This window comes from Rhamphochromis longiceps, linkage group LG20 (genome assembly GCF_057381845.1).
Source record: "Rhamphochromis longiceps isolate RC_006_pf linkage group LG20, R_longiceps_female_GT1.1, whole genome shotgun sequence".
Classification (NCBI taxonomy): Eukaryota; Metazoa; Chordata; class Actinopteri; order Cichliformes; family Cichlidae; genus Rhamphochromis; species Rhamphochromis longiceps.
Window position 1 is genome coordinate 30,203,576 of NC_140576.1, and position 20,758 is coordinate 30,224,333.

General features: G+C 41.0%; 1 protein-coding gene across 1 annotated transcript; it reads right to left on the bottom strand.

The window, feature by feature from the left end:
- Positions 1-228: 228 nt before the first annotated feature.
- On the bottom strand, positions 229-20,429 carry stk35 (serine/threonine kinase 35). The gene is made up of 3 exons (XM_085393357.1): positions 19,208-20,429; positions 16,648-17,457; positions 229-2,981 (listed from the first exon to the last, which is right to left on the bottom strand). The coding sequence occupies exons 1-2, from the start codon at positions 19,755-19,757 to the stop codon at positions 16,715-16,717; spliced, it is 1,293 nt and encodes a 430-aa protein (XP_085249483.1). The 5' UTR covers positions 19,758-20,429; the 3' UTR covers positions 229-2,981; positions 16,648-16,714.
- Between the last annotated feature and the right edge of the window lie 329 nt (positions 20,430-20,758).

Below are 20,758 nucleotides of genomic sequence, written 5' to 3' on the forward strand. Positions count from 1 at the left end.
CAGACTGCATGCTTGCATCCATGACTTCATTGTACTGACTCACATTTATTTTCACTCTGAAAGTTTTCTGCCCCCAACCATAATTAAAATGCTTTTTTAAACTTATTTCCCTAATCCCAACATTATATTACATTTGTTAAAGAATCTGATTTTCATCCAATAAGGAAGACAGCTATGATGTGACTTTGTAAACAAAATAAAGTTCACACGTAACACACATGATGCAGACATTTACAGTTTTAACCATTTATTCCGAGAATAGTTACATAGTTACAGAAAAACAATGCTTTCTTGGTTCTCTAATGGCTCCTGTCAGCTTTAGTTACAAAAACAGTATTTATGTAACAACATGTCAAAGAAACATTTCTGCACTCACTGGAAATCAGCACTAGAGGAATTCAAGATCTTACAACAGCTTGTGAACGGTGTGGCTCTGTGTGGTGCTCACATTGTGGCAGAACCATTTTGCATAGTAAAGTGTTTTAAAGTGGAATCGTTACGAGTCTCGAGAGAACTAAACGAGCTAACTCGTACAGAAAGTGGCAGCAGGGCAGGTGTGTAAAGCCTTTAGGAATAACAGTTTGGTATCAACCTCGTCTTTAGTGCTTATAGAAAAATGAATGTGACCAAAACTCCTGAGCAGCAGGAGAGATTCAACAACCCAAAAATTTAAAAGGAAGACCGTCTATGTTACGCTAGCCTATTAGCAAAACTCCAAACGTTTAAACTCACCACAAATTTAATAACACATTCAAGTTGTGTTAGCATTCACCACAAACGGCTCTCAGAAATGGATCCAAGGAATTAGTATGGGTGCACATCTCAGTATGCTTCACAACGAGTTTATAAGTGTGTAAACATTACAAACATGTTTGTGAGGTCCCACAACAACACTGACTCGCACTGCTTGGCCAGGTTTCAATGTTTCTGCAGGCGAATCCGCCTTCAAACACTGTTCTTATGGAAATACTTTAAGCAATCCAATCTATGTGTTTGTGTATGTAGACTTGTGACTTTCTGTCACCATTTGTTTAATTTATTTCTTACCCACACATCTTCATGTCCATGACCATAACCAATTAAAATTTATGTCTGTTTCACAAACTGCCATTAAAACTATTCTGAGCTGGATCTGTCATTGTTGACTAAAGACAACATATTTATTGCTCTGTTATACAGTATCTATGACAGAAGACCCTGCAGATGTAGATGTTACAATGGGATTCGTTGTCACTAAGCAAAAAAAGAAAAAAAATATCAGTGAGAGGTTGAATTAAAATAAGTCATTGAGTCTGAGGTAAAATTCTATCCCACTCAAAGTGCGTCTTGTATCACAGACTAAGATAAGGTTGCTACAGAGACAGTAAAGCTAAGAAAGAGGTTTCAGAGTGGAGAGAATGAGGTAGAGGTACATCACAAAACACCTCAAAATCTACTGTATTATACTACCATGTAATACAGCGATGTGAAAGCCAAAGGAGCTCCTCGGGTCTATGCTGGAGTGAAGGCTAGAAGAGCTATCTAACACTGCGCTCTCCTTCTAAAGTTGCTGTGTTGTATTTTGCTCTTTTCCTTCAAGCCCCATGGCTTTATTCATTTTCTGGAGTGACCAGTTTTCACAAATCAAGTCAAAAATCCCAGAAGTTTCCCAGGAGTTACAGGGGCTCCGATCAGCCAACCACAAGCGTCTGTCCAACCACAGCATCACTCGACACTGCAAAGAGTCTAACACACTTCAGTGGCTGGTTTGGGGAATGGTCTCCAGATGCTAATCAGAGGTCCTTCTGCCATAAACAGGTCAGTGCTGCTTAGATATGACCCGATACACATGATTCATGCTGCACCATTCAAAAGAATACAGAACCATCCTCAGTATCTTTTCAACATGGATGACTACACGTTACCACATAGATGCGCTTTTCCATCAGGTGCTCTTTGGATTAATCAGGAACAAACGGCCAATAGGATAGTGTGAACTCCCTGCTGAAGGGTTGTGTGGAGCTGATACAGGCCTGCTACTTTTCCTTTAGAGCACAGAACTGATCATATGCGCACAGTGTTTCTCCAGTGCGACACTGATCACGACCCCGAAACACCTCCGACCTGTCAGGACACTGACAGGAAGAAACTCTGGGGGTGTCCTGTTGTGTCTGGCATTAGCATGTTGGGATGCCTCGGGCCCCGATGGTTTTGAGAGGGCCTCCATGAAACCAGACGTTGGGAACAGTGCTACTCACTGTGCTGTAGAACTGACCTCAATGTAATCAACATTAATCACTTCACCTGTCATTGGTTTAAATCAATGTCTCAGCTTCAGTTTCATGATTGTGCTTCAGTGTTTGGACAGAGGGGGGCACTTTCCCATATGATATTAATGCAGCCTGGAATATTGTGTCAAACCCCACTGAAAGCAGAAGACTCAGTTGCTCAGCTTACATGAGATGAAAGTGGTTCCAGTAAATTTCCTTCTTGGTGTGAACTTTCAAAAGCGACCCACAAAATAGTTTTAGAAATCAAAGTGCACTTGGTGTACATCATTGTTAAGGCACAAGGTTGCACTGGGAGGTGAATGTCAACCGTTTACAGCTACTGCTATCATTAGTACAATGATTGAATACTGGTACAGTAGAGTGCAATGACAAACAGTAACCTGTGCCACAGTCACAGACCTTACACAATTAAGGAAGAACAGGCCTATACTGGGAAGGATGGGAACAAAAGTCCACCACTACAAAACAGACGCACAGTTTCATGCCCAGGTCGCTCTCAGAGAAACTATGTGCTCCATTCGTCCCCAGTCCAAAGCACCACAGTGACTGTGTTGGAACTACGTGGAGTTGGAAGTGCGTCGTTGTGGTTTGACTTGCAGACTGGTCCAGACTGTTTTGGAGTGAGCAGTCTGTGACTCTGTGCTTAAATTATGATTGAAGATTCCTCACAATTCAGCTTGTCAGGGTCCGTTTTTCCACTGGAGTCGATACCTGTGTAGGACACAGATGTAGGGACAAAGAATTAGCAGGTCAGCATAAAGGAGCAAAAGTCATTTCAGAAAGAACAAATCAGTAGCAAAAGTAATAATACTGTCACCATAATGGGTCACTGGACCCAGTGGTTTGAGATGTAATATATTTTGATGTTTATGTTTACGTTCATTAGATTATCTAAGTTCATTTCTGTATTACCAATGTTGTCCTGTTATAGTTCATCGTTTCTTAGATTCCTCGGTGTTTAAGTCTCCCTCACCCTTCATGTGTTTCATGTCTGCATCTCATTACGTTTCCCGTTTTATTTTGAAGAGGTCTGGTGTCCCATGTTCATTGTGTTTAGTTTCACATCCCCTGATCTCCTGTGTGCATTTGGTCTGCGTTTTCATTCATTCGTTGTCAGGTTGTCTGCTGAGTTCTCATCATGTCCACACCTCCGTGTTTTTCCATGCTCAGGTTTTTAATCATATTCAAGGTTTTGTTCTTTGTTGTGTTTAGTTTCTCCCAGCTTAGTTCTAGTTAGTTTCGCCTCAGTGTGCATCTGCCTTTTTGTTTTGTACCTTTCCCCGCCACAAATAGACGGCTTGCCTTTTGTTAAATTATAGTTTCGTTCCAAGTGTCTGCATTTGGGTCCTCTTTCTCCCTCCACACAGTCTGCCAGTGCAAACCGTGACAATTATACTGATTAAGTCATCAGCAGAAATATACAACATCACTTTGTAATCTAAAAAGTACAGCGGAGTGAACTATCACGTGAGTTTAAGTTAAACATCTGCAAACCTATTGAAATCACCAGATCTTTTCCACAATGTACAATAAAGGTCACAAGATTGAAACATTCGCATGTTTATTCGCATGTTTATTCCGTCAGAGGATAGACTTTAAAGTTCTGATGCTGGCCTATAAAGCTCTGAATGGTTTAGGGCCAAAATACATCAGAGACCTCCTGACCCAGTATGAACCTTCCAGATCCCTCAGGTCATCTGGATCCGGTCTTTTATCAGTTCCCAGAGTCAGAACCAGACACGGAGAAGCTGCATTCAGCTTTTATGCTCCTTATATCTGGAACAAACTCCCAGAAAGCCTCAGATCAGCTGAAACACTCAGTTTATTTAAATCCAGGTTGAAGACTCACCTATTCTCAGCTGCATTTGAATAAAGCACCAAATCCACACTTTTAAGCTTAAATTTCAAAACTTACACTAACTACTGATCTTATCTATTTCTGATTTTATCTGTTTTGATTTTATATACTGTTTTGTTTGTTTGTTAAGCTTAAATTTAAAAACTTACATTAACTACTGATTTTATCTGTTTTGATTTTATATACTGTTCTGATTTTATCTGTTTTGATTTTATATACTGTTCTGATTTTATCTGTTTTGATTTTATATACTGTTCTGATTTTATCTGTTTTGATTTTATATACTGTTCTGATTTTATATACTGTTCTGATATTATGTTTGTTTGTTTGTTTGTTTGTTTAGTGGGTTTAGAGCTCTGGGTAGCTCCCCAGCTGGGTCTAGACTGGGTCTAGAGAGTATTTTAAATTCAGGGAATTTAAAATAGAAAGTAGCTCGTCCACAGAAGGACTGGTAGCTCCCCTTACGAAAACGGTTCAGATCGCGCGAACAGGTGTGAAATGTGTGTGTTTAGTTAGTTTGTTTGCTTGTTTTAATCAATTTTAAATCATGCTTTTTATTTGTTTTTGTTTCTAATGTCTCTGTAAAGCACTTTGAATCACCTTGTTGTTGAATTGTGCTATACAAATAAATTTGCCTTGCCTTGCATGTTTATTCGCATATTTATTCGCACAGCCAGAACAGGTTGGAAAAAAAATTAGAAAACACAAACTAGTTTAGTCAAGCCCGCCAGGTAAGACTCGTTTTCTTTTGAGTATAATTCCAATATAATGAATCCACTAGAGGAAAATTATTTGATACTCGTCTGAATTTGTAACTTTGCTTACTTCCAAAGAACAGTCTCTAATTTTATAGTAGTAGAGACAGAATGTCAGCCAGACTATTTGGTTTCTTGGATTACACTCGACAACTTGAAGCATCACCTCCCTCCACAGATTTCCTGGGGGAGGGGGAGGCTAAGCCACTCGATGACATTAATTTTCTTTAACCACACCTTTGTTGCCTTGGTGGTATGTTTTATTATTATTATTATTGTAGGGTCTTTACCTTTCTATATAAAGCGCATTGAGACGACTCCTCCTGGGATTTTGCACTATATAAATACAACTGAACTAATTGATGAGATCAATATCTCAGACATTTCATTGACTTGAAGCTAGAATCTGATTAAAATGTTTCTGAGCAGTGTATTTCTTCCAGTTCTGAATACTCGCACCAACAGATCTTGCTAATTGTCTGTAGCCCATTCCAGCATTGTGCAGGTCTCTTATCCCTAATGTTCATTCCTGATCTCAACGTATGTGTTGAGATCAGGAGTATCTGACTGACAATCTGTAATCTGTGTATTGCATGGGTACACAGCCAATCAGAACTCTGGCTACTTTATAGAGGATCAATTACTGATTTTACTCAATGACGTACAAATCAATCCATAACTTTCAAAATAGATGTTTTCTGGATTTTTGATTGATATTCTGTCCCTCTCTATCAAAATGAAACTATCAATATAGAGACTATTCATTTCTTGACCAAACTTACAAATTCAGCAGCAGATCAACTATTTTCTCTCACTGTAATATGTGGCATGCAAAATGATTTAAATCTCTTCTGAATCAAACCCTATAACAGAGGCGTTTCGTCTGAAGAGCTCTGCAAACTACTATAACGAAAAGAAATGTGCACTGCACAGGGATGCTATAGCAAAGGCACTGAGGTCACTGGGTGCAAAAGTAGAATGGTGCACATTTGTATGTGTCTACCTGCAGTAAAAATGACAGCACTGCCGCACACAGCCATACTTCCTGCTGTTGGATGTGTCCATGTTTGGTTCAGAACTGCTCTAATAATAGCTCACCGGCTGACATGCAACAGCTCAGGCTGGCAGCGCTTTGTTCCTCTTTTCATATGTTGCATAACATCACAGCACACGCTATGGACAAAAGTGGATCAGCTTAGCAGGACGCACACGTCTGACATGAGCAATAAATGTAGTAATACAAAGGGTATAAATGGGGGAAAATAGACAAGTACAAACACACAGTGCTAAGTTTAAGATGTAAGATGCCTAAATTATTTTACTTTGTATAGAGAAAGAAAATATTTCACAAAAACTACGGGAGTAAAAATAGCATAATGGAACATAGAACAATGTGCATCCATAATGCCCGGCACAATGTGCAACACTTTCAGTCGCCATTTATTTTTCAGATGTTAATTTGTCATATTTTAATATACTGTAAACATTTTTTGGTATAAATATGTTTTCATATAATATTTAGCATTTTAAGTGTATTTTTTCTTCTTCGCTGTCTGATTGGAGCATGAGGTGCTGCACAGAGGTTTTCCCTGTGTGTTTAATCCACACTGGAAGTCAAATGAAGGTAGCATCGCTAGTTTTAAACAGCACATTGTGTTACCATTAGAGAAATCAACGCTTTAAGTCTAGTTAGTCGTGTTTTCTCGTCCTGAAACTAGCCGTCGTTAAACTAAAAAGGTTAAAAATGTGAAACTCCACTTTCACTGAATTCAACATGTAATTATTCTGTTTAACGTTCTTTATAAGCAAGTGTAATAAAGAAAACAGGCCAGGTGGAAGCTCAGTATATCCTGGACAGAACTACGGCCTGCTGCCTCCTCTTGTTCTATAACTCAAAGGCAGACTGCCTCATTAAAAAGCAGCAGTGGAGACCAGTATCTTACAGGAAGTGGTAGGACTGCCAGAGGCAGCAAACACACACAGCAACTTTCTACTCTTACTTATCACTCCAAGCAGTTTAGACTACAAGCCAGATTTAACCATACATTCATACACTGCTTTATCCTGCACACCTTATCTAAATCTCATTTATGGCAAATATAGAATATTCAAATTAATGTCGTCATCTATGGGGTGTGGGAAGAAACTGCCGTATCTGGATGAAATCTTGACACAGAATGGCCAACGTTCAAACCAGGAGCTTTCTGCTGTGAGAGTTTTAACCACTGAACCATGATTTGACCACAACAAATATGTTGTTCTCTCATGAGCAGATATTTAGTATGTGAGTGATGCTAATCTGACCTTTAATGCTGCAACCCTGTTAAATGTCAGGACAAATGTTAGGAACTGTGCCACAACACAAAGAATGAGGGGACACAAACAACAGCTATGGATGAAACTGAAAAAGAAGCACATGATTTCCAGTGTGCAATCCCAACATGACAAATCGTAAATGGACTAGTATTTATAGAGCACTCCTCTACTTTAACTGATCACCCAAAGCTTTTTTTCATATGAAGTATTGGGAAAAGAACACTCCAACCTTCTGATTGGCAGATGATCTACTCTACTTCCTCAGCCACCTTACAGCAGGTATTACAGTCATTGTTTGTTATTTTATTGTGAAATATGTGTAGTTCTGTTCCAACAAAGGTTCAAAACCCAAAGATATCAAACCATGTCAAACCCTCTTCCTGTTGGTCAAAATCCTCACTTTCTGCTGATCAAACTGTTTCTATTTATTATTTACAAGTCAAAATGAAGTTAGCCACAGTTGGCAACATTTAACCAAAGAGAAATAAGCAGGAGAACAAAGCATGACAGCGCCACCACAGAGTTGTGAGTCTGTGGTTGATGGCATGCAGACTGTCAGCAGATTAACATCATGTAAAGAGCTTACACACCATTAGATCCAACACAGCTGCTGTGAATGGAGACAGCAGAGTGGAAGAGATGTGGCTCTATGTTATTCACTGTGAGAAAAGGTGGTTTGCTGGGCTGTACAGGAAGGTTGCCTATCGTAAATTATAGACATCCAAGCCTAGAAGCAGGGGTTGGCTTGAGCTTTTAGTCTTTTTGCTTCTGAATACACCACAGAACACGGTGAGGTGCTTCGTTGTGATCACTTGTGTAAGAACTGGTTTTTACAAGTTTTTACAAATATTTACAAGCGCTGCAGCCACTCAGCTAGCCTGTTTTTACAACAATGTTACATAAGAACAAACCAGTGTGCTCATCACGCTTTCTCCCAAACTCTCGTAAAGACTGCTTCTCAGCATTTCTCAGCCGCCCTGTAATAGCCCACGCTTTCTGAGCCCGTACATAACATGGCATACTGTGCCTTCAGGCTGCTGTCCACAATCAGCATCCTCTCTGTTTTAGAGTACTAAAAGCCATATGAAGAGTGAAAGCATCAAACGCATTGTCTTTATAGCACATAAGCATTCTTGTGTCCGTGGCAAGGACAACATGCTGAAAAAGCTCATATGAAATCAAAAGAATTCCTGAAAGTAAGGACCGTACGTGTGTGCAGTACAGAAGCTTACACTGCTCTGGACTGGATAGCAGTGACACACGGCTGCACACAAGAAGACAAAATGTTCCTGACCAAAGCTCCCATAAGCCATCAACCAAAAGCAGCACTCTCATCTCATTGTCCAGCAGAGGAGCGGGTGGGGGTGGATTAGGGGATGTCACGCACAACGCACATGGACATCAATGCTGACTCATGTCACTAAATATTCCACCCCGGCCATCCGATGCCACCTTTCAAACTATGTCCTTTATGAAGACAACACAAAAACACATGTATCCATGTTGTATGTTACTGACCACAGCGCAAATGACACGTGGGTGGAAACATTCTTACACACCCGCCTTGTGCATGTTAGTAAATCAGAATCATTCTCTGCATACGCCACATTTCTCTATACAAGGAAACATGCATGCAAAGCGCCTCATATACACAAGCATGTTTTCTCTATACCTAATGTTCACTTGGGGTTCATACCCACAGATGTTTGGCATGCAGGCACTGAACCGCCAGCCTTCCACTTAGCAGGCGAGCTGCTCTACTTCACCTTCAGGGGAAACTGGAGAACGTGATGATCATGTTGTAAGACAGAAGCCTGCACTATAATAATATTTAATAATCTATATTTGTTAAATTGTCCTATAATGATGATTTATAGTATTCTGAAATGTCATACGCCACACAATGCTCAGAATTAGAATGAAAGTAATTAATTGCACATAAAGAAAACCAGATATAAAGGGCTTAAACCTTTGAATTTAGATTCAAAGGGCCACCTACACATTACACTCACAGGAGCAGTCCAGCCATAAAGTTCCTGATGTTCAGTTTTTGTTGTTACTCAGCCCTCTCAACTTGTAAAAGTAAGCGTGCTTGATTTTATCCACCTGTAACAACAGAACTGAAGTACTAAGATGGAGCATTTTTAAAGAGAAGGAAAATGCCATGAATCTCTCCTTGTATCTGACAGCCAACAGACTGTATTCTGGACTGTCAGTGTAATCACAAATGAGAAGACTCACTGCACACATAAGAAAATGCTCATTTGAATCACACAAGGAGTGATTTGCCTATCACACATGACTGAGCTGGTGGCTTGTTAGCCTGGACTTTCCAGTTTCTGGCAGCCTAAGTGAGCCTCCCAGGTATTTACTATAAGGTTGGAGAATATGTAACAGTTTTCCAACCGACAGTCGTCAGTCCAAAAACCGACGATTGGTGATAAATATTTTGATTTTTAACTGACTTTTTGTATCTGTTGTTTGGTCTGTAAGCAGATAAGGTTAGAGTGGAAAAAAGAAGAAAGCTTCTCGTTGTTTCCCTCCGCACCATTGTGGGTTTTTATTTCAATAAAATCTTTTTGTTTATTTCTGAACGTAGGCTGCTGCCGTTCTTTTTTTCTGTTGTGAGTTTAAGTAAACAAACGTTTGGGCGCACTCTTCAGCGCTATCATTTTTCCCATCGACTGCTTCGGTTAGCTTCGACCAACATTATTAGCAAATTTACTCATGGGCAAATAAATAAATCTCTTGTAAAAACCATCAGTGAAACGCTCAGCCTATCATCGATATATCGTCCAATCGCCCAACCTTCATTTACAACCATGTTGTGCGTCAAACACGACGTGGTTGTAACAATATTGTTGTTAAGTTGAGAAAATTTAAGTCGCATCAAGAGCATTTTTTCCTCCTCTATGATCTCCAGTTACCACACTGCTGCATCCAGATGAACTCATTCAGCAAGAAAACGCTGAGCAGTAATTTTACTTTGTGTTTTTTTGTTTACTCTCAGTTACTTTCCAAGTCTGTGCTCATCACTCAGTACAAATGACTTGTATACAGGCACATGCAGTTTTCAGTTTTCCAGAGCTCACATTGCAAAGCTCATTTACCTGTACACACACACACACACACACACACACACACACACACACACACACACACAAGCTTTTTATTCTTTCTACATCTCATTAATAGAAAATAAGACATCATCGTCGTGCTGACTGGATGAGAGATCATAAGATAGCCACAGATTCAACACATTGTGCTTTTCCTCGTTGGTCTGAAATTGGTGAGTGTGATGGTTTCTCCCTCAGTCAAACATGTCCTGATATCCAGTAAATATGCACAAGCAGCAAAAACTACAGCCTCCCCTTCTCTCTGTGTGCTTACAAACACTAATCCCTCAGGGTTTTCCACTGAACCACAGCCATGCTGTGAGCCGTTCCTGTTGCGTAACATGCTATCCAATCATGACACGAGAGAATGAGGCCAGTCTGCGACAGGAAGCTAACATGCAGTGGCATCTTCAGGTCTGAGAGACCTTACGTCACAGAATGAGGTCTGTGACAGCGAACAGTACTGTGGAGCTGAATGCTTAATCCAGGCAAGTGGAGAGTTCAAGTTCAAACAAACAGGAGAATGATTTAGGTCGCTGAGCATCGCCTGAACAGCCATTTGATGCACTACAAAAGGTTTTCATTCTAAACAATCTCACCAGGACATTTTCATGCACACACTGCCGCAAAAGTAGTTATTCTATCCTGATATTATGAATAAAATAATCCATAATTTTACAATGTTGTCCTGATATATCTACAGTGGGTAGGCTACAATGCTGTCCTGTTTGCAGTGCACGACAGGGCAGGAATATGGATGTTATCCACTTCCAAAACAGGAAAAAACACAGTCTGTTCCTTTTCATGTAAGCTTTCGTATTAAAACAAACAAAGAAGAACAAAGCAGTCAGTGAGACTAAACTACAGTCTCCAACACTTTTGCAGTGCATTGGTAAGGCTTGATGCAGCTGCTCTCTATGCACTGTTCTTCAGTTAATATAAAGGTCACTTGAAGTGTGGAAGTCTGCAGCGAGTAAATGGACTGGTTCTTATATGGCACTACTCTACATGAGTACTCAAAGCTCTTTGTACATCCACTTAGTCACACCCATTCAAACATGCGTTTTTCAATGAGTAAGTGCTTCCTATCTACCATTCACAAATATCTGACATGCGAACTGAAGCAGTCAAACCTTCGCATTAGTAGACGAGCTGCTTGACTTCCTGAGCTACACTGACTCTGCAGAAAGTTGGTGACCTCGGCGTATTATGCACCGTAACATCGCCTGACCCCGCTCTGTGATTTTACGTGGCTTATCACTTTGTGGCTGAGGCACTGGCGTTCCCAGTTGCTTCTACTTTGTAATAATAACAACAATCAGTTGACTGAAATTCTCAAGAGCAAAGACATTTCACAGCTGGATTTGTTGCACAGGTGGTGGCGCAGTGTCACACTAGGATTCACTGAGCTTCTGGGAGCAATTCATTCTTTCACACATGTTTGTAAAAGCAGTCTACAATCCAACGTGCTTGATTTTACACACCTGTGGTGATGGAAGTGACTGGAACACCTGAATTCAGTTATTTGAATGGGTGAGTGAATGAGTGTCTTCCAGTTAAGGTTTAAGCATCTCTCCACACTGCTAACAACAAACACTGTCACAAAGATTCAGCTACTGAGTAGGGATCAGCAGGTTGTAGGATTAGAAAAAAAACAAGGCTGATAAGGATTACCAAGCTTAGGAAGCTTGATACTGTTCTGTACCTCTTTGTAGAAATATCTCAGGCCAATTTTCTGATTAATCCAAGTAAAATTGAATTTTAATGTTTAAACTTTTTATCCCTTTTCCAGAAAAACAACTTGCATAAAATTTTGCCTAAACGTTGTAGTCAATACTTAAGGCTAACAAACTTTAGGCTGTCTGGATGGTTACAGCACAACACCAAACACCACGTGCCATGCTGCAGGACCATTAGGCAGCCATTGGCACTACCAAACAATAATCAGGTCTGTCACATTCATTCTGCACATTTCTTCTCTCTGCTCCAGTCACTCGCTTGCCATCTTGTCAAAATTGCAACTTTATAAGCTTCAATAAATGAAGATTACCCACCAGCAAAAGCTCCTTCGTTGGCTCTACTCCTCCCCTCTTCAAAACCACCCCTCAAATCAGGCAAGTCTCCTGAAAAGCTGGCTTATCTTGGTGCTGGGTTCAGAAGTTACATCACTACTCTCATGCTCCAGTCAGTTCCCCTGAAAATTAACAGTCAAGGATTTCTACTTGGATTGGAGCCCCACCACAGTGGGCCCTAAAACGAGAGGCATCAGCTTTCAGCAGCCTGACAACACAGCTTAACGTATCCAACTGTGCTACTGATACCAGGATGCTAGCTGCACCCTTGACCATTCCTCTGCTTCTATATCTAGGTCCAGGATGTAGATTTATCCAACGCAACTGGTCCTGGCCTAAATGAAAAAGTAACTACCTAATGCTGGTTGTGCAAACCTTGGCTACCAGAAGTTCAATCAAGGTTTTTGCGATAAATGTCTTTCACTTTGGAGGAATTTTAGCCAAGTTTTCTTTGCAGAATTTTTTAAATTCAACCACACTGATTTTCTAACATAAACTGCCTGTTTAAGGTCACCCCAAAGCATTTCAATAGGATTTTAATGCTGGACTTTGACTATAATCTATATTTTGAGGGGGTTTATTTTGGGGGGGGGGGGGGGGGGGGGGTGTCACTCTGAGGTAGACTTCAGGTGTCATCGCCCTGCTGCAAAAACTGAGCTTCAGATGGCTGCACATTCTCCTTCAGGATGTTCTGGTAGAGAGCACCATGCTACTACCATGTTTGACTGTTGGTGTTCTTTATTTGAAATGCTATGTACGTTTTTATGTCAGGTTTAATGGGATGAAAACTTTCTAGAAAGTTCAACCTTTGTTTTATTAGTCGACAAAATATTTTCAAATATCTTGTGGCTCATCCAGATGTTTTTTATTAAGAAACATCTGGAAATGTGAGATGAGCCTTTGCATTCTTTTTGGTCTACAGTGGTTTTCAGCTTTGCGATTTTTGCTCAGTCTCTTTGTTATTGTTGAATTATGTTCATTTGTAGACATTAGTTGTTGGCTTATCTTTGTCTAATATTAAAATCTGTTTGATGCCCTGGTGTTTCCCACTGCACACTGATCACAAAGGCACATAACCAAGTATGAAAGAGCTGGGTAAAGTGGTACGAGTTAGGGCTAAAGCAGGGAACATTGTGGGGGTTTTAATCATTTTCAGAATAATCCAAAGTGAGATTTACATATCACCCTCTTCAGAACAACACTGAGCATAAGGTCAGGCCAAGTTTTCACTGATCATAAATAAGCCAGGCTGTGTATCACGAGAGGTTTATTGAACAGTCTCTGTGGTGATAAAAACTGAAGTCAGTGTTTTCCAAAACTGTCAGGTGTGAAAACAAACCACATAAAACACATTTACTGTACAAATGCCAAAGATCCAGAAGGCTTATTCAACGCTTTCTGATTCACTCTCACACTGCCCCCCCTCTCCCTCCCACACACACACACACACACACACACACACACACACGCTGTTTGCCCTCAGGCCAGGGTTGTACCCAGTTTGGTTCCCAGTACTGATCACGCAGCAGTCTTCCTGAACCACCCTCTCCTCTCCCCTGAGGACATGGACACGCCTCCTCTCACCTACCATAAACGCTTTTGTATTTGTTCGTTCATTTTAAGCAAGACTTGTTTTGTCAAACACGATCATTTAAAATGAATCCCTCATTTTGAATACGGAGATATTTTTACCTCAGTTAATCCTGCAGTGACGTGCGAAGCTCTGGCAAGACGTCAGCAGAAGTTGGGTGTATGTGAAGTGAAGGGACAGGTCTAGGATGTCACCTGAGGCTTTGGTTCCCATGGATCAAGAGATCAGCAGAGGACAGAGATAACTGCTTTTCTAATTCATTTTCAAACGCGTCATTATAATTAATTATAACTTGGCTCTTGGGTTATAGTTAGTAACAAAAAGCCTGTACCCAAGCCCACTGTGCTTTTCCCCCCAAATTCGTCAATTCGTATTTAATGGCGAGTCAAACAAAATTCCATCACAGATAAAAATGTTGGTGACCCTTATGTTACGTATGACAAACGCAAGCTGTACCAAAGCAATGATATCAACAATACTGACAGGGAAACTTTTCTATATGTATGTGGCACTAGGGCTGGGCGATATGACCCAAAATTCATATCTCGATATTTTTTAGCTGGATGGCGATATAAGATATATATCTCGATATATTTTTTTAAAGCCATAAAGTAAGAACAAAAAGAGAGCTCTTAGTCAAAGCTGTGTCCCAGATGTCACACAGGCACTTTTATTAACATAGAGCAGATGTACATAACATTTACTCAAAAATAAATTATGAGCATTTATTAAATAATAATGCTCCATAAATAAAAGAAAACAATGTTGTTTTTGTGCATAACAAAAAGCTCACAATTGTGCAGTCAAAATGTAAACTAAAAGACGCTGAGCACAATAACAAAGACAGATTTCACAGCTGCTCTGTTCCCAACTTGTACTGCGTGACTGACAGCCTGGAGTTTGTAATCCGCTTCGCAACCACGTCTCTTAACAGGTGCCATTTATGGTCCTTATACACAGTAGGGTAATATTACGTTGAAGCACAGTACGTATCACTCCGCGAGGCTCAGCCGTAATGCTCCGACAATCCATCAAGCGGTGCAGCTCCGTAGCTTACTAAAGTCGTACTAAAACATTTTTTGACAGATTGCTGAGCGCCGTGTTCCACATAAAATCGGTTCGCGGCCATCAAGCACAACCAGAATTCATACATAAGGCGCGCTGTCAACTTTTGAGAAAATGAAAGGATTTTAGTCCGTGCAGCACCTCTGGGCTGCATGGCGTTAGCGTGGTTAGCTCGTTAGCGTGGTTAGCTAGCTAACACGTTGACGCCGTCCAGCCCCACGCACGGGGCGATGCGCAGTAACTCGTTAACGGAGATTTGCCGTGTCCATCTTGTCGCTTCCTGCAGGTGAAGCGATGGGGGAGGAGGGGGAGTTGTGTTCAGTGAAGGAGAGGCGAGGCCGAGTAACGTTGCGTAAAGACGAAAGTGGACGAAAGAGAGGCAAACTTGCGGCTCCACAAGTATAATTATAACGTAACATAGACTATATCGATATAAAGGATATTGTCACATCTTATATCTCGTATAAAAATATATCGATATTTTTTAAAAACTCGATATATCGCCCAGCTCTATGTGGCACAAAAATAGTTTGCCCTCTGCAGACTGCCAAATACATTGTGACAAATAACTAAGTCAAAGACAAAATTATGAATTCATTATTTTATTTTTAATCAGATGCTGCCTAATTTGTCTTTCGTCCCACAGAAATGGTCCACAATCTACTCGATCAATCTTCTAAGACAGGGGGTCAGCAACCTTTAAGACCCAAAGATCCATTTGGACCCGGGTTCAATGTAAAGAAAACACTGGGAGCCGCAAATACTTTGACATCTAAAATGAAGATAACACTGTATATATTGTTTTTTACCTTTATGCTTTGTGTGAACAACTAAGGTGTGTTGCTTATGAAATCCATGAAGTGCTACAAAGAAAATGACTTTTTTTTATTTATTTAACACATTTTGAACTCTTAAAGAAATATAACAAAAGGAAAGACACCCAGCTGAACTAAAATGATCCATGTCGCAAACAAAAACTGTTGTGAGCCGCCACCCTTATATCGCCTTTGGGCTTTTGGAGCCTTGACCTGACTTTTTAAAAAAAAAAAAAAGAATAATAGGAAAAAAGCACTATGCTGCTAAAAAATAAAAAATAGATATTTGCAAAATTCTGCCTAAATATGTATTTTACCATGTTAGTGTGTGTAACGGGGTGTGGTCTGCAGGGGAGGCAGACGCACCTGAGCGGCACATTAATGGACATTAAGAAATGGACATTTCTTAACTGAAGGATTGTGTACTGTAGCAACCAAGATATAAGTAAGCTCACCTTCAGTATGAAATGGACTGGCATTTCTGGCCTTATTGACCACTCAGCAATTTAAACTCCCAACCACATGTAATCATCGACTCATAGTTCTTTATTCTATACGATTTAAGCACTTTACCGTCTCTTTCCCACAGCATGTATTAGGTAAGTAAATGTTAACCTCTGCCAGGCCTCTGGTGAACTCTGATTAACAAATTAAGTTTAATTTAACCACATGATAACAACAACAATTAATCTTGGCATTACAGTTCTTCTGTTACAACTTTTTTTTGTTAATGTGCTTCCTTTCCTAACAGACAGATGAGGTCATGGTTTATAAAGACATGAATCTTACCTGGGAAGTTGAAAGGTCCCTTCTTTGAGTGGTAAGGGAAATAAGAGGTTATAGGAGGTGCTGTCTGTCAAACAGCACATGTGACTTGGTCCATCCGCACCTCCAGCTGGAGGGCGTCCGGTCGGTCCTGAGGGTTTACTGCAAGCATCTCGTGGAGGAGTTTCTTCTCCTCCTCAGACATGGAGCTTCTGGCCTTCTGAGGAATATGGAGCACCATCTTGGGGTTCTCCAGCAAAGCCTCCCCAACAGGGACAATTTCCGAGCCTTGCCGAACATAAGTACCCAGCAGTTCACGCTTGGACTCTGCATCAATAAAAGTAATCCTTTCGATCATTGCCCAGATGATGATGCCCAGAGCGAAGATGTCAGCCTTGGCTGTGTAGTGACCCTCCCACACCTCAGGAGCCATGTAGAAGTCCGAGCCGCAGGCTGATGACAACCAGAATTTGTTTATGTTGACCGAGCTGTTCTGGATGCTCCCTCTGGCACCTGCTCCTGCTATGGGATGTTCTTCACCGTTTCTGGAGGTCAGACCAGCACAAACCTTACTGAGTCCAAAGTCAGCCACTTTAAGAATAGGAAAACCAGACTTCTGTGAGATAAGAATGTTGTCTGGTTTAAGGTCGCGGTGGACGATACTGTTCCTGTGCAGGAAAGCCACAGCACTGGTCAGCTGGCGCATAAAGTTCCTGTTGGTCTGGGGATCAGGCCGGCGGGACAAAATGTACTGGTTAAGGTCCCCACCGTCACAAAACTCCATAACAAACCAAAGGTAACATGGTTCCTCCGAGTAGCCCAGGATACGTTCTCCTGCAACAACAAAGGGAGCAGATATGAACAGTGGGATGAAGACTGTCAAACACCGAAATGAAGTCAGCTGCTGAGCAGTTAAACCCGGTCGTGCTCCCTGCCGTGACAGTGACCAGCATTGAAGAAAAATCCGTCATTGACTCAAACAAGTCACGCCATTTCTTTCTCCAGGAAAGAAAATTTTAAAAGTCAACTGCAAGATTCTGGTAAAAGCTACTGTTATGGTACACTGTGGGACCGTTTAAAGAGGAAGGGAGGGAAAAGTACTGTCACTGGTTTGTGATTGCATGCAACAGATCACAATCTGCTGACACATTTAGCTGCGCCACTCAAAATAAAGCTGTGCTTGAGGTTTCAAACTTCTAATCTTTTAGTTATGGGGACCTATGAGGACTGATGTGTACTGTATGAACATTATTAAAGCCAGATCAAACTGGGTACAGAGGTTTTTGAAAACTACTTTGAACAAAATCTTGTATTTCTAGTTCTTAAAGAATTGTTACAGTATAGACAGATAAGACTTATCAGTTTACATAATGCCCAAATGATCAATATACTGTAGCTGCCATACACCAGTATTAGCTGACATTCTGTACAGGTCCTGGTAAATTACCAAATCATGCTCCTATTGACACTGGGAGTTATTTACTTTCTCATCACTTCAAAGACCATTACCTGTCCACAATGATAACATTGAATTTGCTAGATTTTCACAGGCATTAAGCAAAGGCTGCACTCAGTTATCATGCTTGTGTCATGATCACTGACTGCATTTGAAAAACTTGTTAGGTGGATCACGACAAAAGCTGATGGGCCAAAAAGATACAAATCAAATCCTTCTCAATGTTTCAAATCTACAAGCGTTCTTTGTCATTGCTTGATGGATCCAAGAGATCCCAGCTTAGGATTAATATTTCATATTAATATTTTATTCAGAGAGCCTCAGTGGTGACACTTACATAACAGGCAAGCTGTTAAAAGAAAACAAGACTGTAAACTGGGCCTGTTCAGAACCCAGCTTTTAACATCAGCATTAAGATGTTAGATGATGTTAAATTTCAGTTTGTTGAAGACACATTTAAACATCACTAAATGTATCTCTGGGCTGATGAATGTAAACAAACGATATGATAAATAGGTTAAAATTGCACTGATCATATTAAGTTAAAAATGTAACAACTCTGCCATTGACAGTGCACTGTAATATTGCTATTTAACATGTCACATTTCAGTTAACAAGGGCAGGCTGTAAGTAGTACACTGTGTTCTCTCGTGAGCAGGGCAGCACCGTGTACTTTTCTGTGCCTTCTATAGGTAGTAGTGGAGTGACGTCACGGCAGGCTGCAACGAAGTTGGCTTTAAATGCTCTTTAGTGAATGAAACCTGCACCTTTTAACTTATGTCTACAGCACTTTGGTGAACTCAGCAGCATTCTCTTATTTGTAACGGAGTGTAAAAATTCATTGTGTCAAATAGAATAAATAATAAACCAGGCTCACAATACTGCTAACACTGCCTATCAGTAACTACCAAACTTCAGCGGTATTTAAATATGGCCTTTTGTCGTTTCTCATTCTGCTTAGATCTTGAATGAGACATCTCAGGTGAGACATCGAGGCTTTAACACGGTGCACCGTAAAGTTTGCATTTCTTAGGCCGGTAAAATCACCACGACACAAGCTCCAACAGCAGCTCCTGTACTTTCATTACTGTACTGGTGATACTGCACGGCTAACAGCAGCGTGTGTACCTTTGAGTGAAGTCTCCACGAGCCGCAAATACTGCTTGGATTTCTTGTTTCCGTGGCTCATCTTCTGGGCCAAACCGTTCCTCTGCAGGACACACTCTTCCAGCTGGACTACATTCTGGTGTCGGTTCTCCAAGCTCGTCAAGGCCCAGAATTCGGCTAGCGCCAACTCCACTTTCTCCGGGGCGTCACACTGCAGCCTCTTCACCGCTACCCTGGCCCCTGTTTTCCGAGCTACAGCCTCGTACACCACCCCGTAGCTTCCACGACCGACCTCTCGTAGCAGGCTGTACCGGGGAGCCACGACTAAGTGGGGCTCCAATAGGTCACTGCGGAGGAAACTGATAGGGAAGCAGTCGTAGTCGTCCTCTTCCCCCTGCACGAGCTCTTTACGGTTGTTATCGTCCAGCGCTATGGAGCGCAGGACTTTGCTCATCTCTCGTTTCATCTTTCCGGCCACACTCCGCCTGCAGCCCCGCACAAAGCCGCTTACCTTGCGTCTCTTCCTACCGTCGTTAGAATCCATAACTTCTTTTTTGTTAAAAGTAAGCATGGAGGCTGGACGTCTTTCTTTGTCATTACTCTAACCCTGCACTACGCTACGACGTCCTTACTTCTATCTGCGTGCTTTGATATGTAAAAAGTCTGCGTGTTAACAGTGAACACAATCGTGCCACATCGAAGCTGTAACAACTTCTTTGGCACGATAAACAAAACGTTCCAGCTCTAGAGAACAGAAGGCGTGGCTTAGCGTGCAGCTGCGGCGCGCTGATTGGTGGGGAGAGAAAGTAGCTCGCGGAGATTGAGCCAGCATGCTGGATTTGTTTTTATTTTCAGATGGGACGGTACTCACGCGTGGGGCTGCTTATTGATAAGGCCGTGAGCTTCAATTATTCGCCCTACTCATACAGAGGGACCCTGTGGCAGATCCACGCATGAGTATTCCGTGTTGTGGCAGTACGCTAGTTTATGTTTTATCACGAACTGAGCATAGATGAAAAAACCAACACGTTTATCTAGTTTACCATCTGAACGGGGTTATTATGGTTTTGAGATTGAACCCTCAAAAGCCTTGCAGCCATTCTATCAGTGGTAGTGCTCGGTTAGTTCTGAGAAATTAAAGTGTTTGTATGGAAATGCGAAAAAAATCTAAAGTCAGACAATTTAGAATCTCATTCCATATCTATCGCAGTTTGCTCGCTTTTAAGGAAAAAGGAGAAAATTCTTGTTCGATTCCTTGGGCTGAAATACAAAACAGAAGCATGGTTTACATGGCTTTTTAATTAACATGATTTAAAAATTCTTTACTGAAAATAAAGAATTATTGTATTCTTTGAGTTGAGAATAATAACAACTTCATTTTATTATTCCTTTTTTGGTGACTACTCAAAACAACTTTACAATGTCTCAGCAAATACCCTTGTGTCACAGTCTGGCTGGGGCAGACTGTATGTGTTTGCAAAAGAGGATTCAAACGCAGACCAAAAACTGAACGTGGCGTGGATTTAGCAAACAACTAGCCGTTTATTGAGGCTAGCAAAAAAGGTACAAACA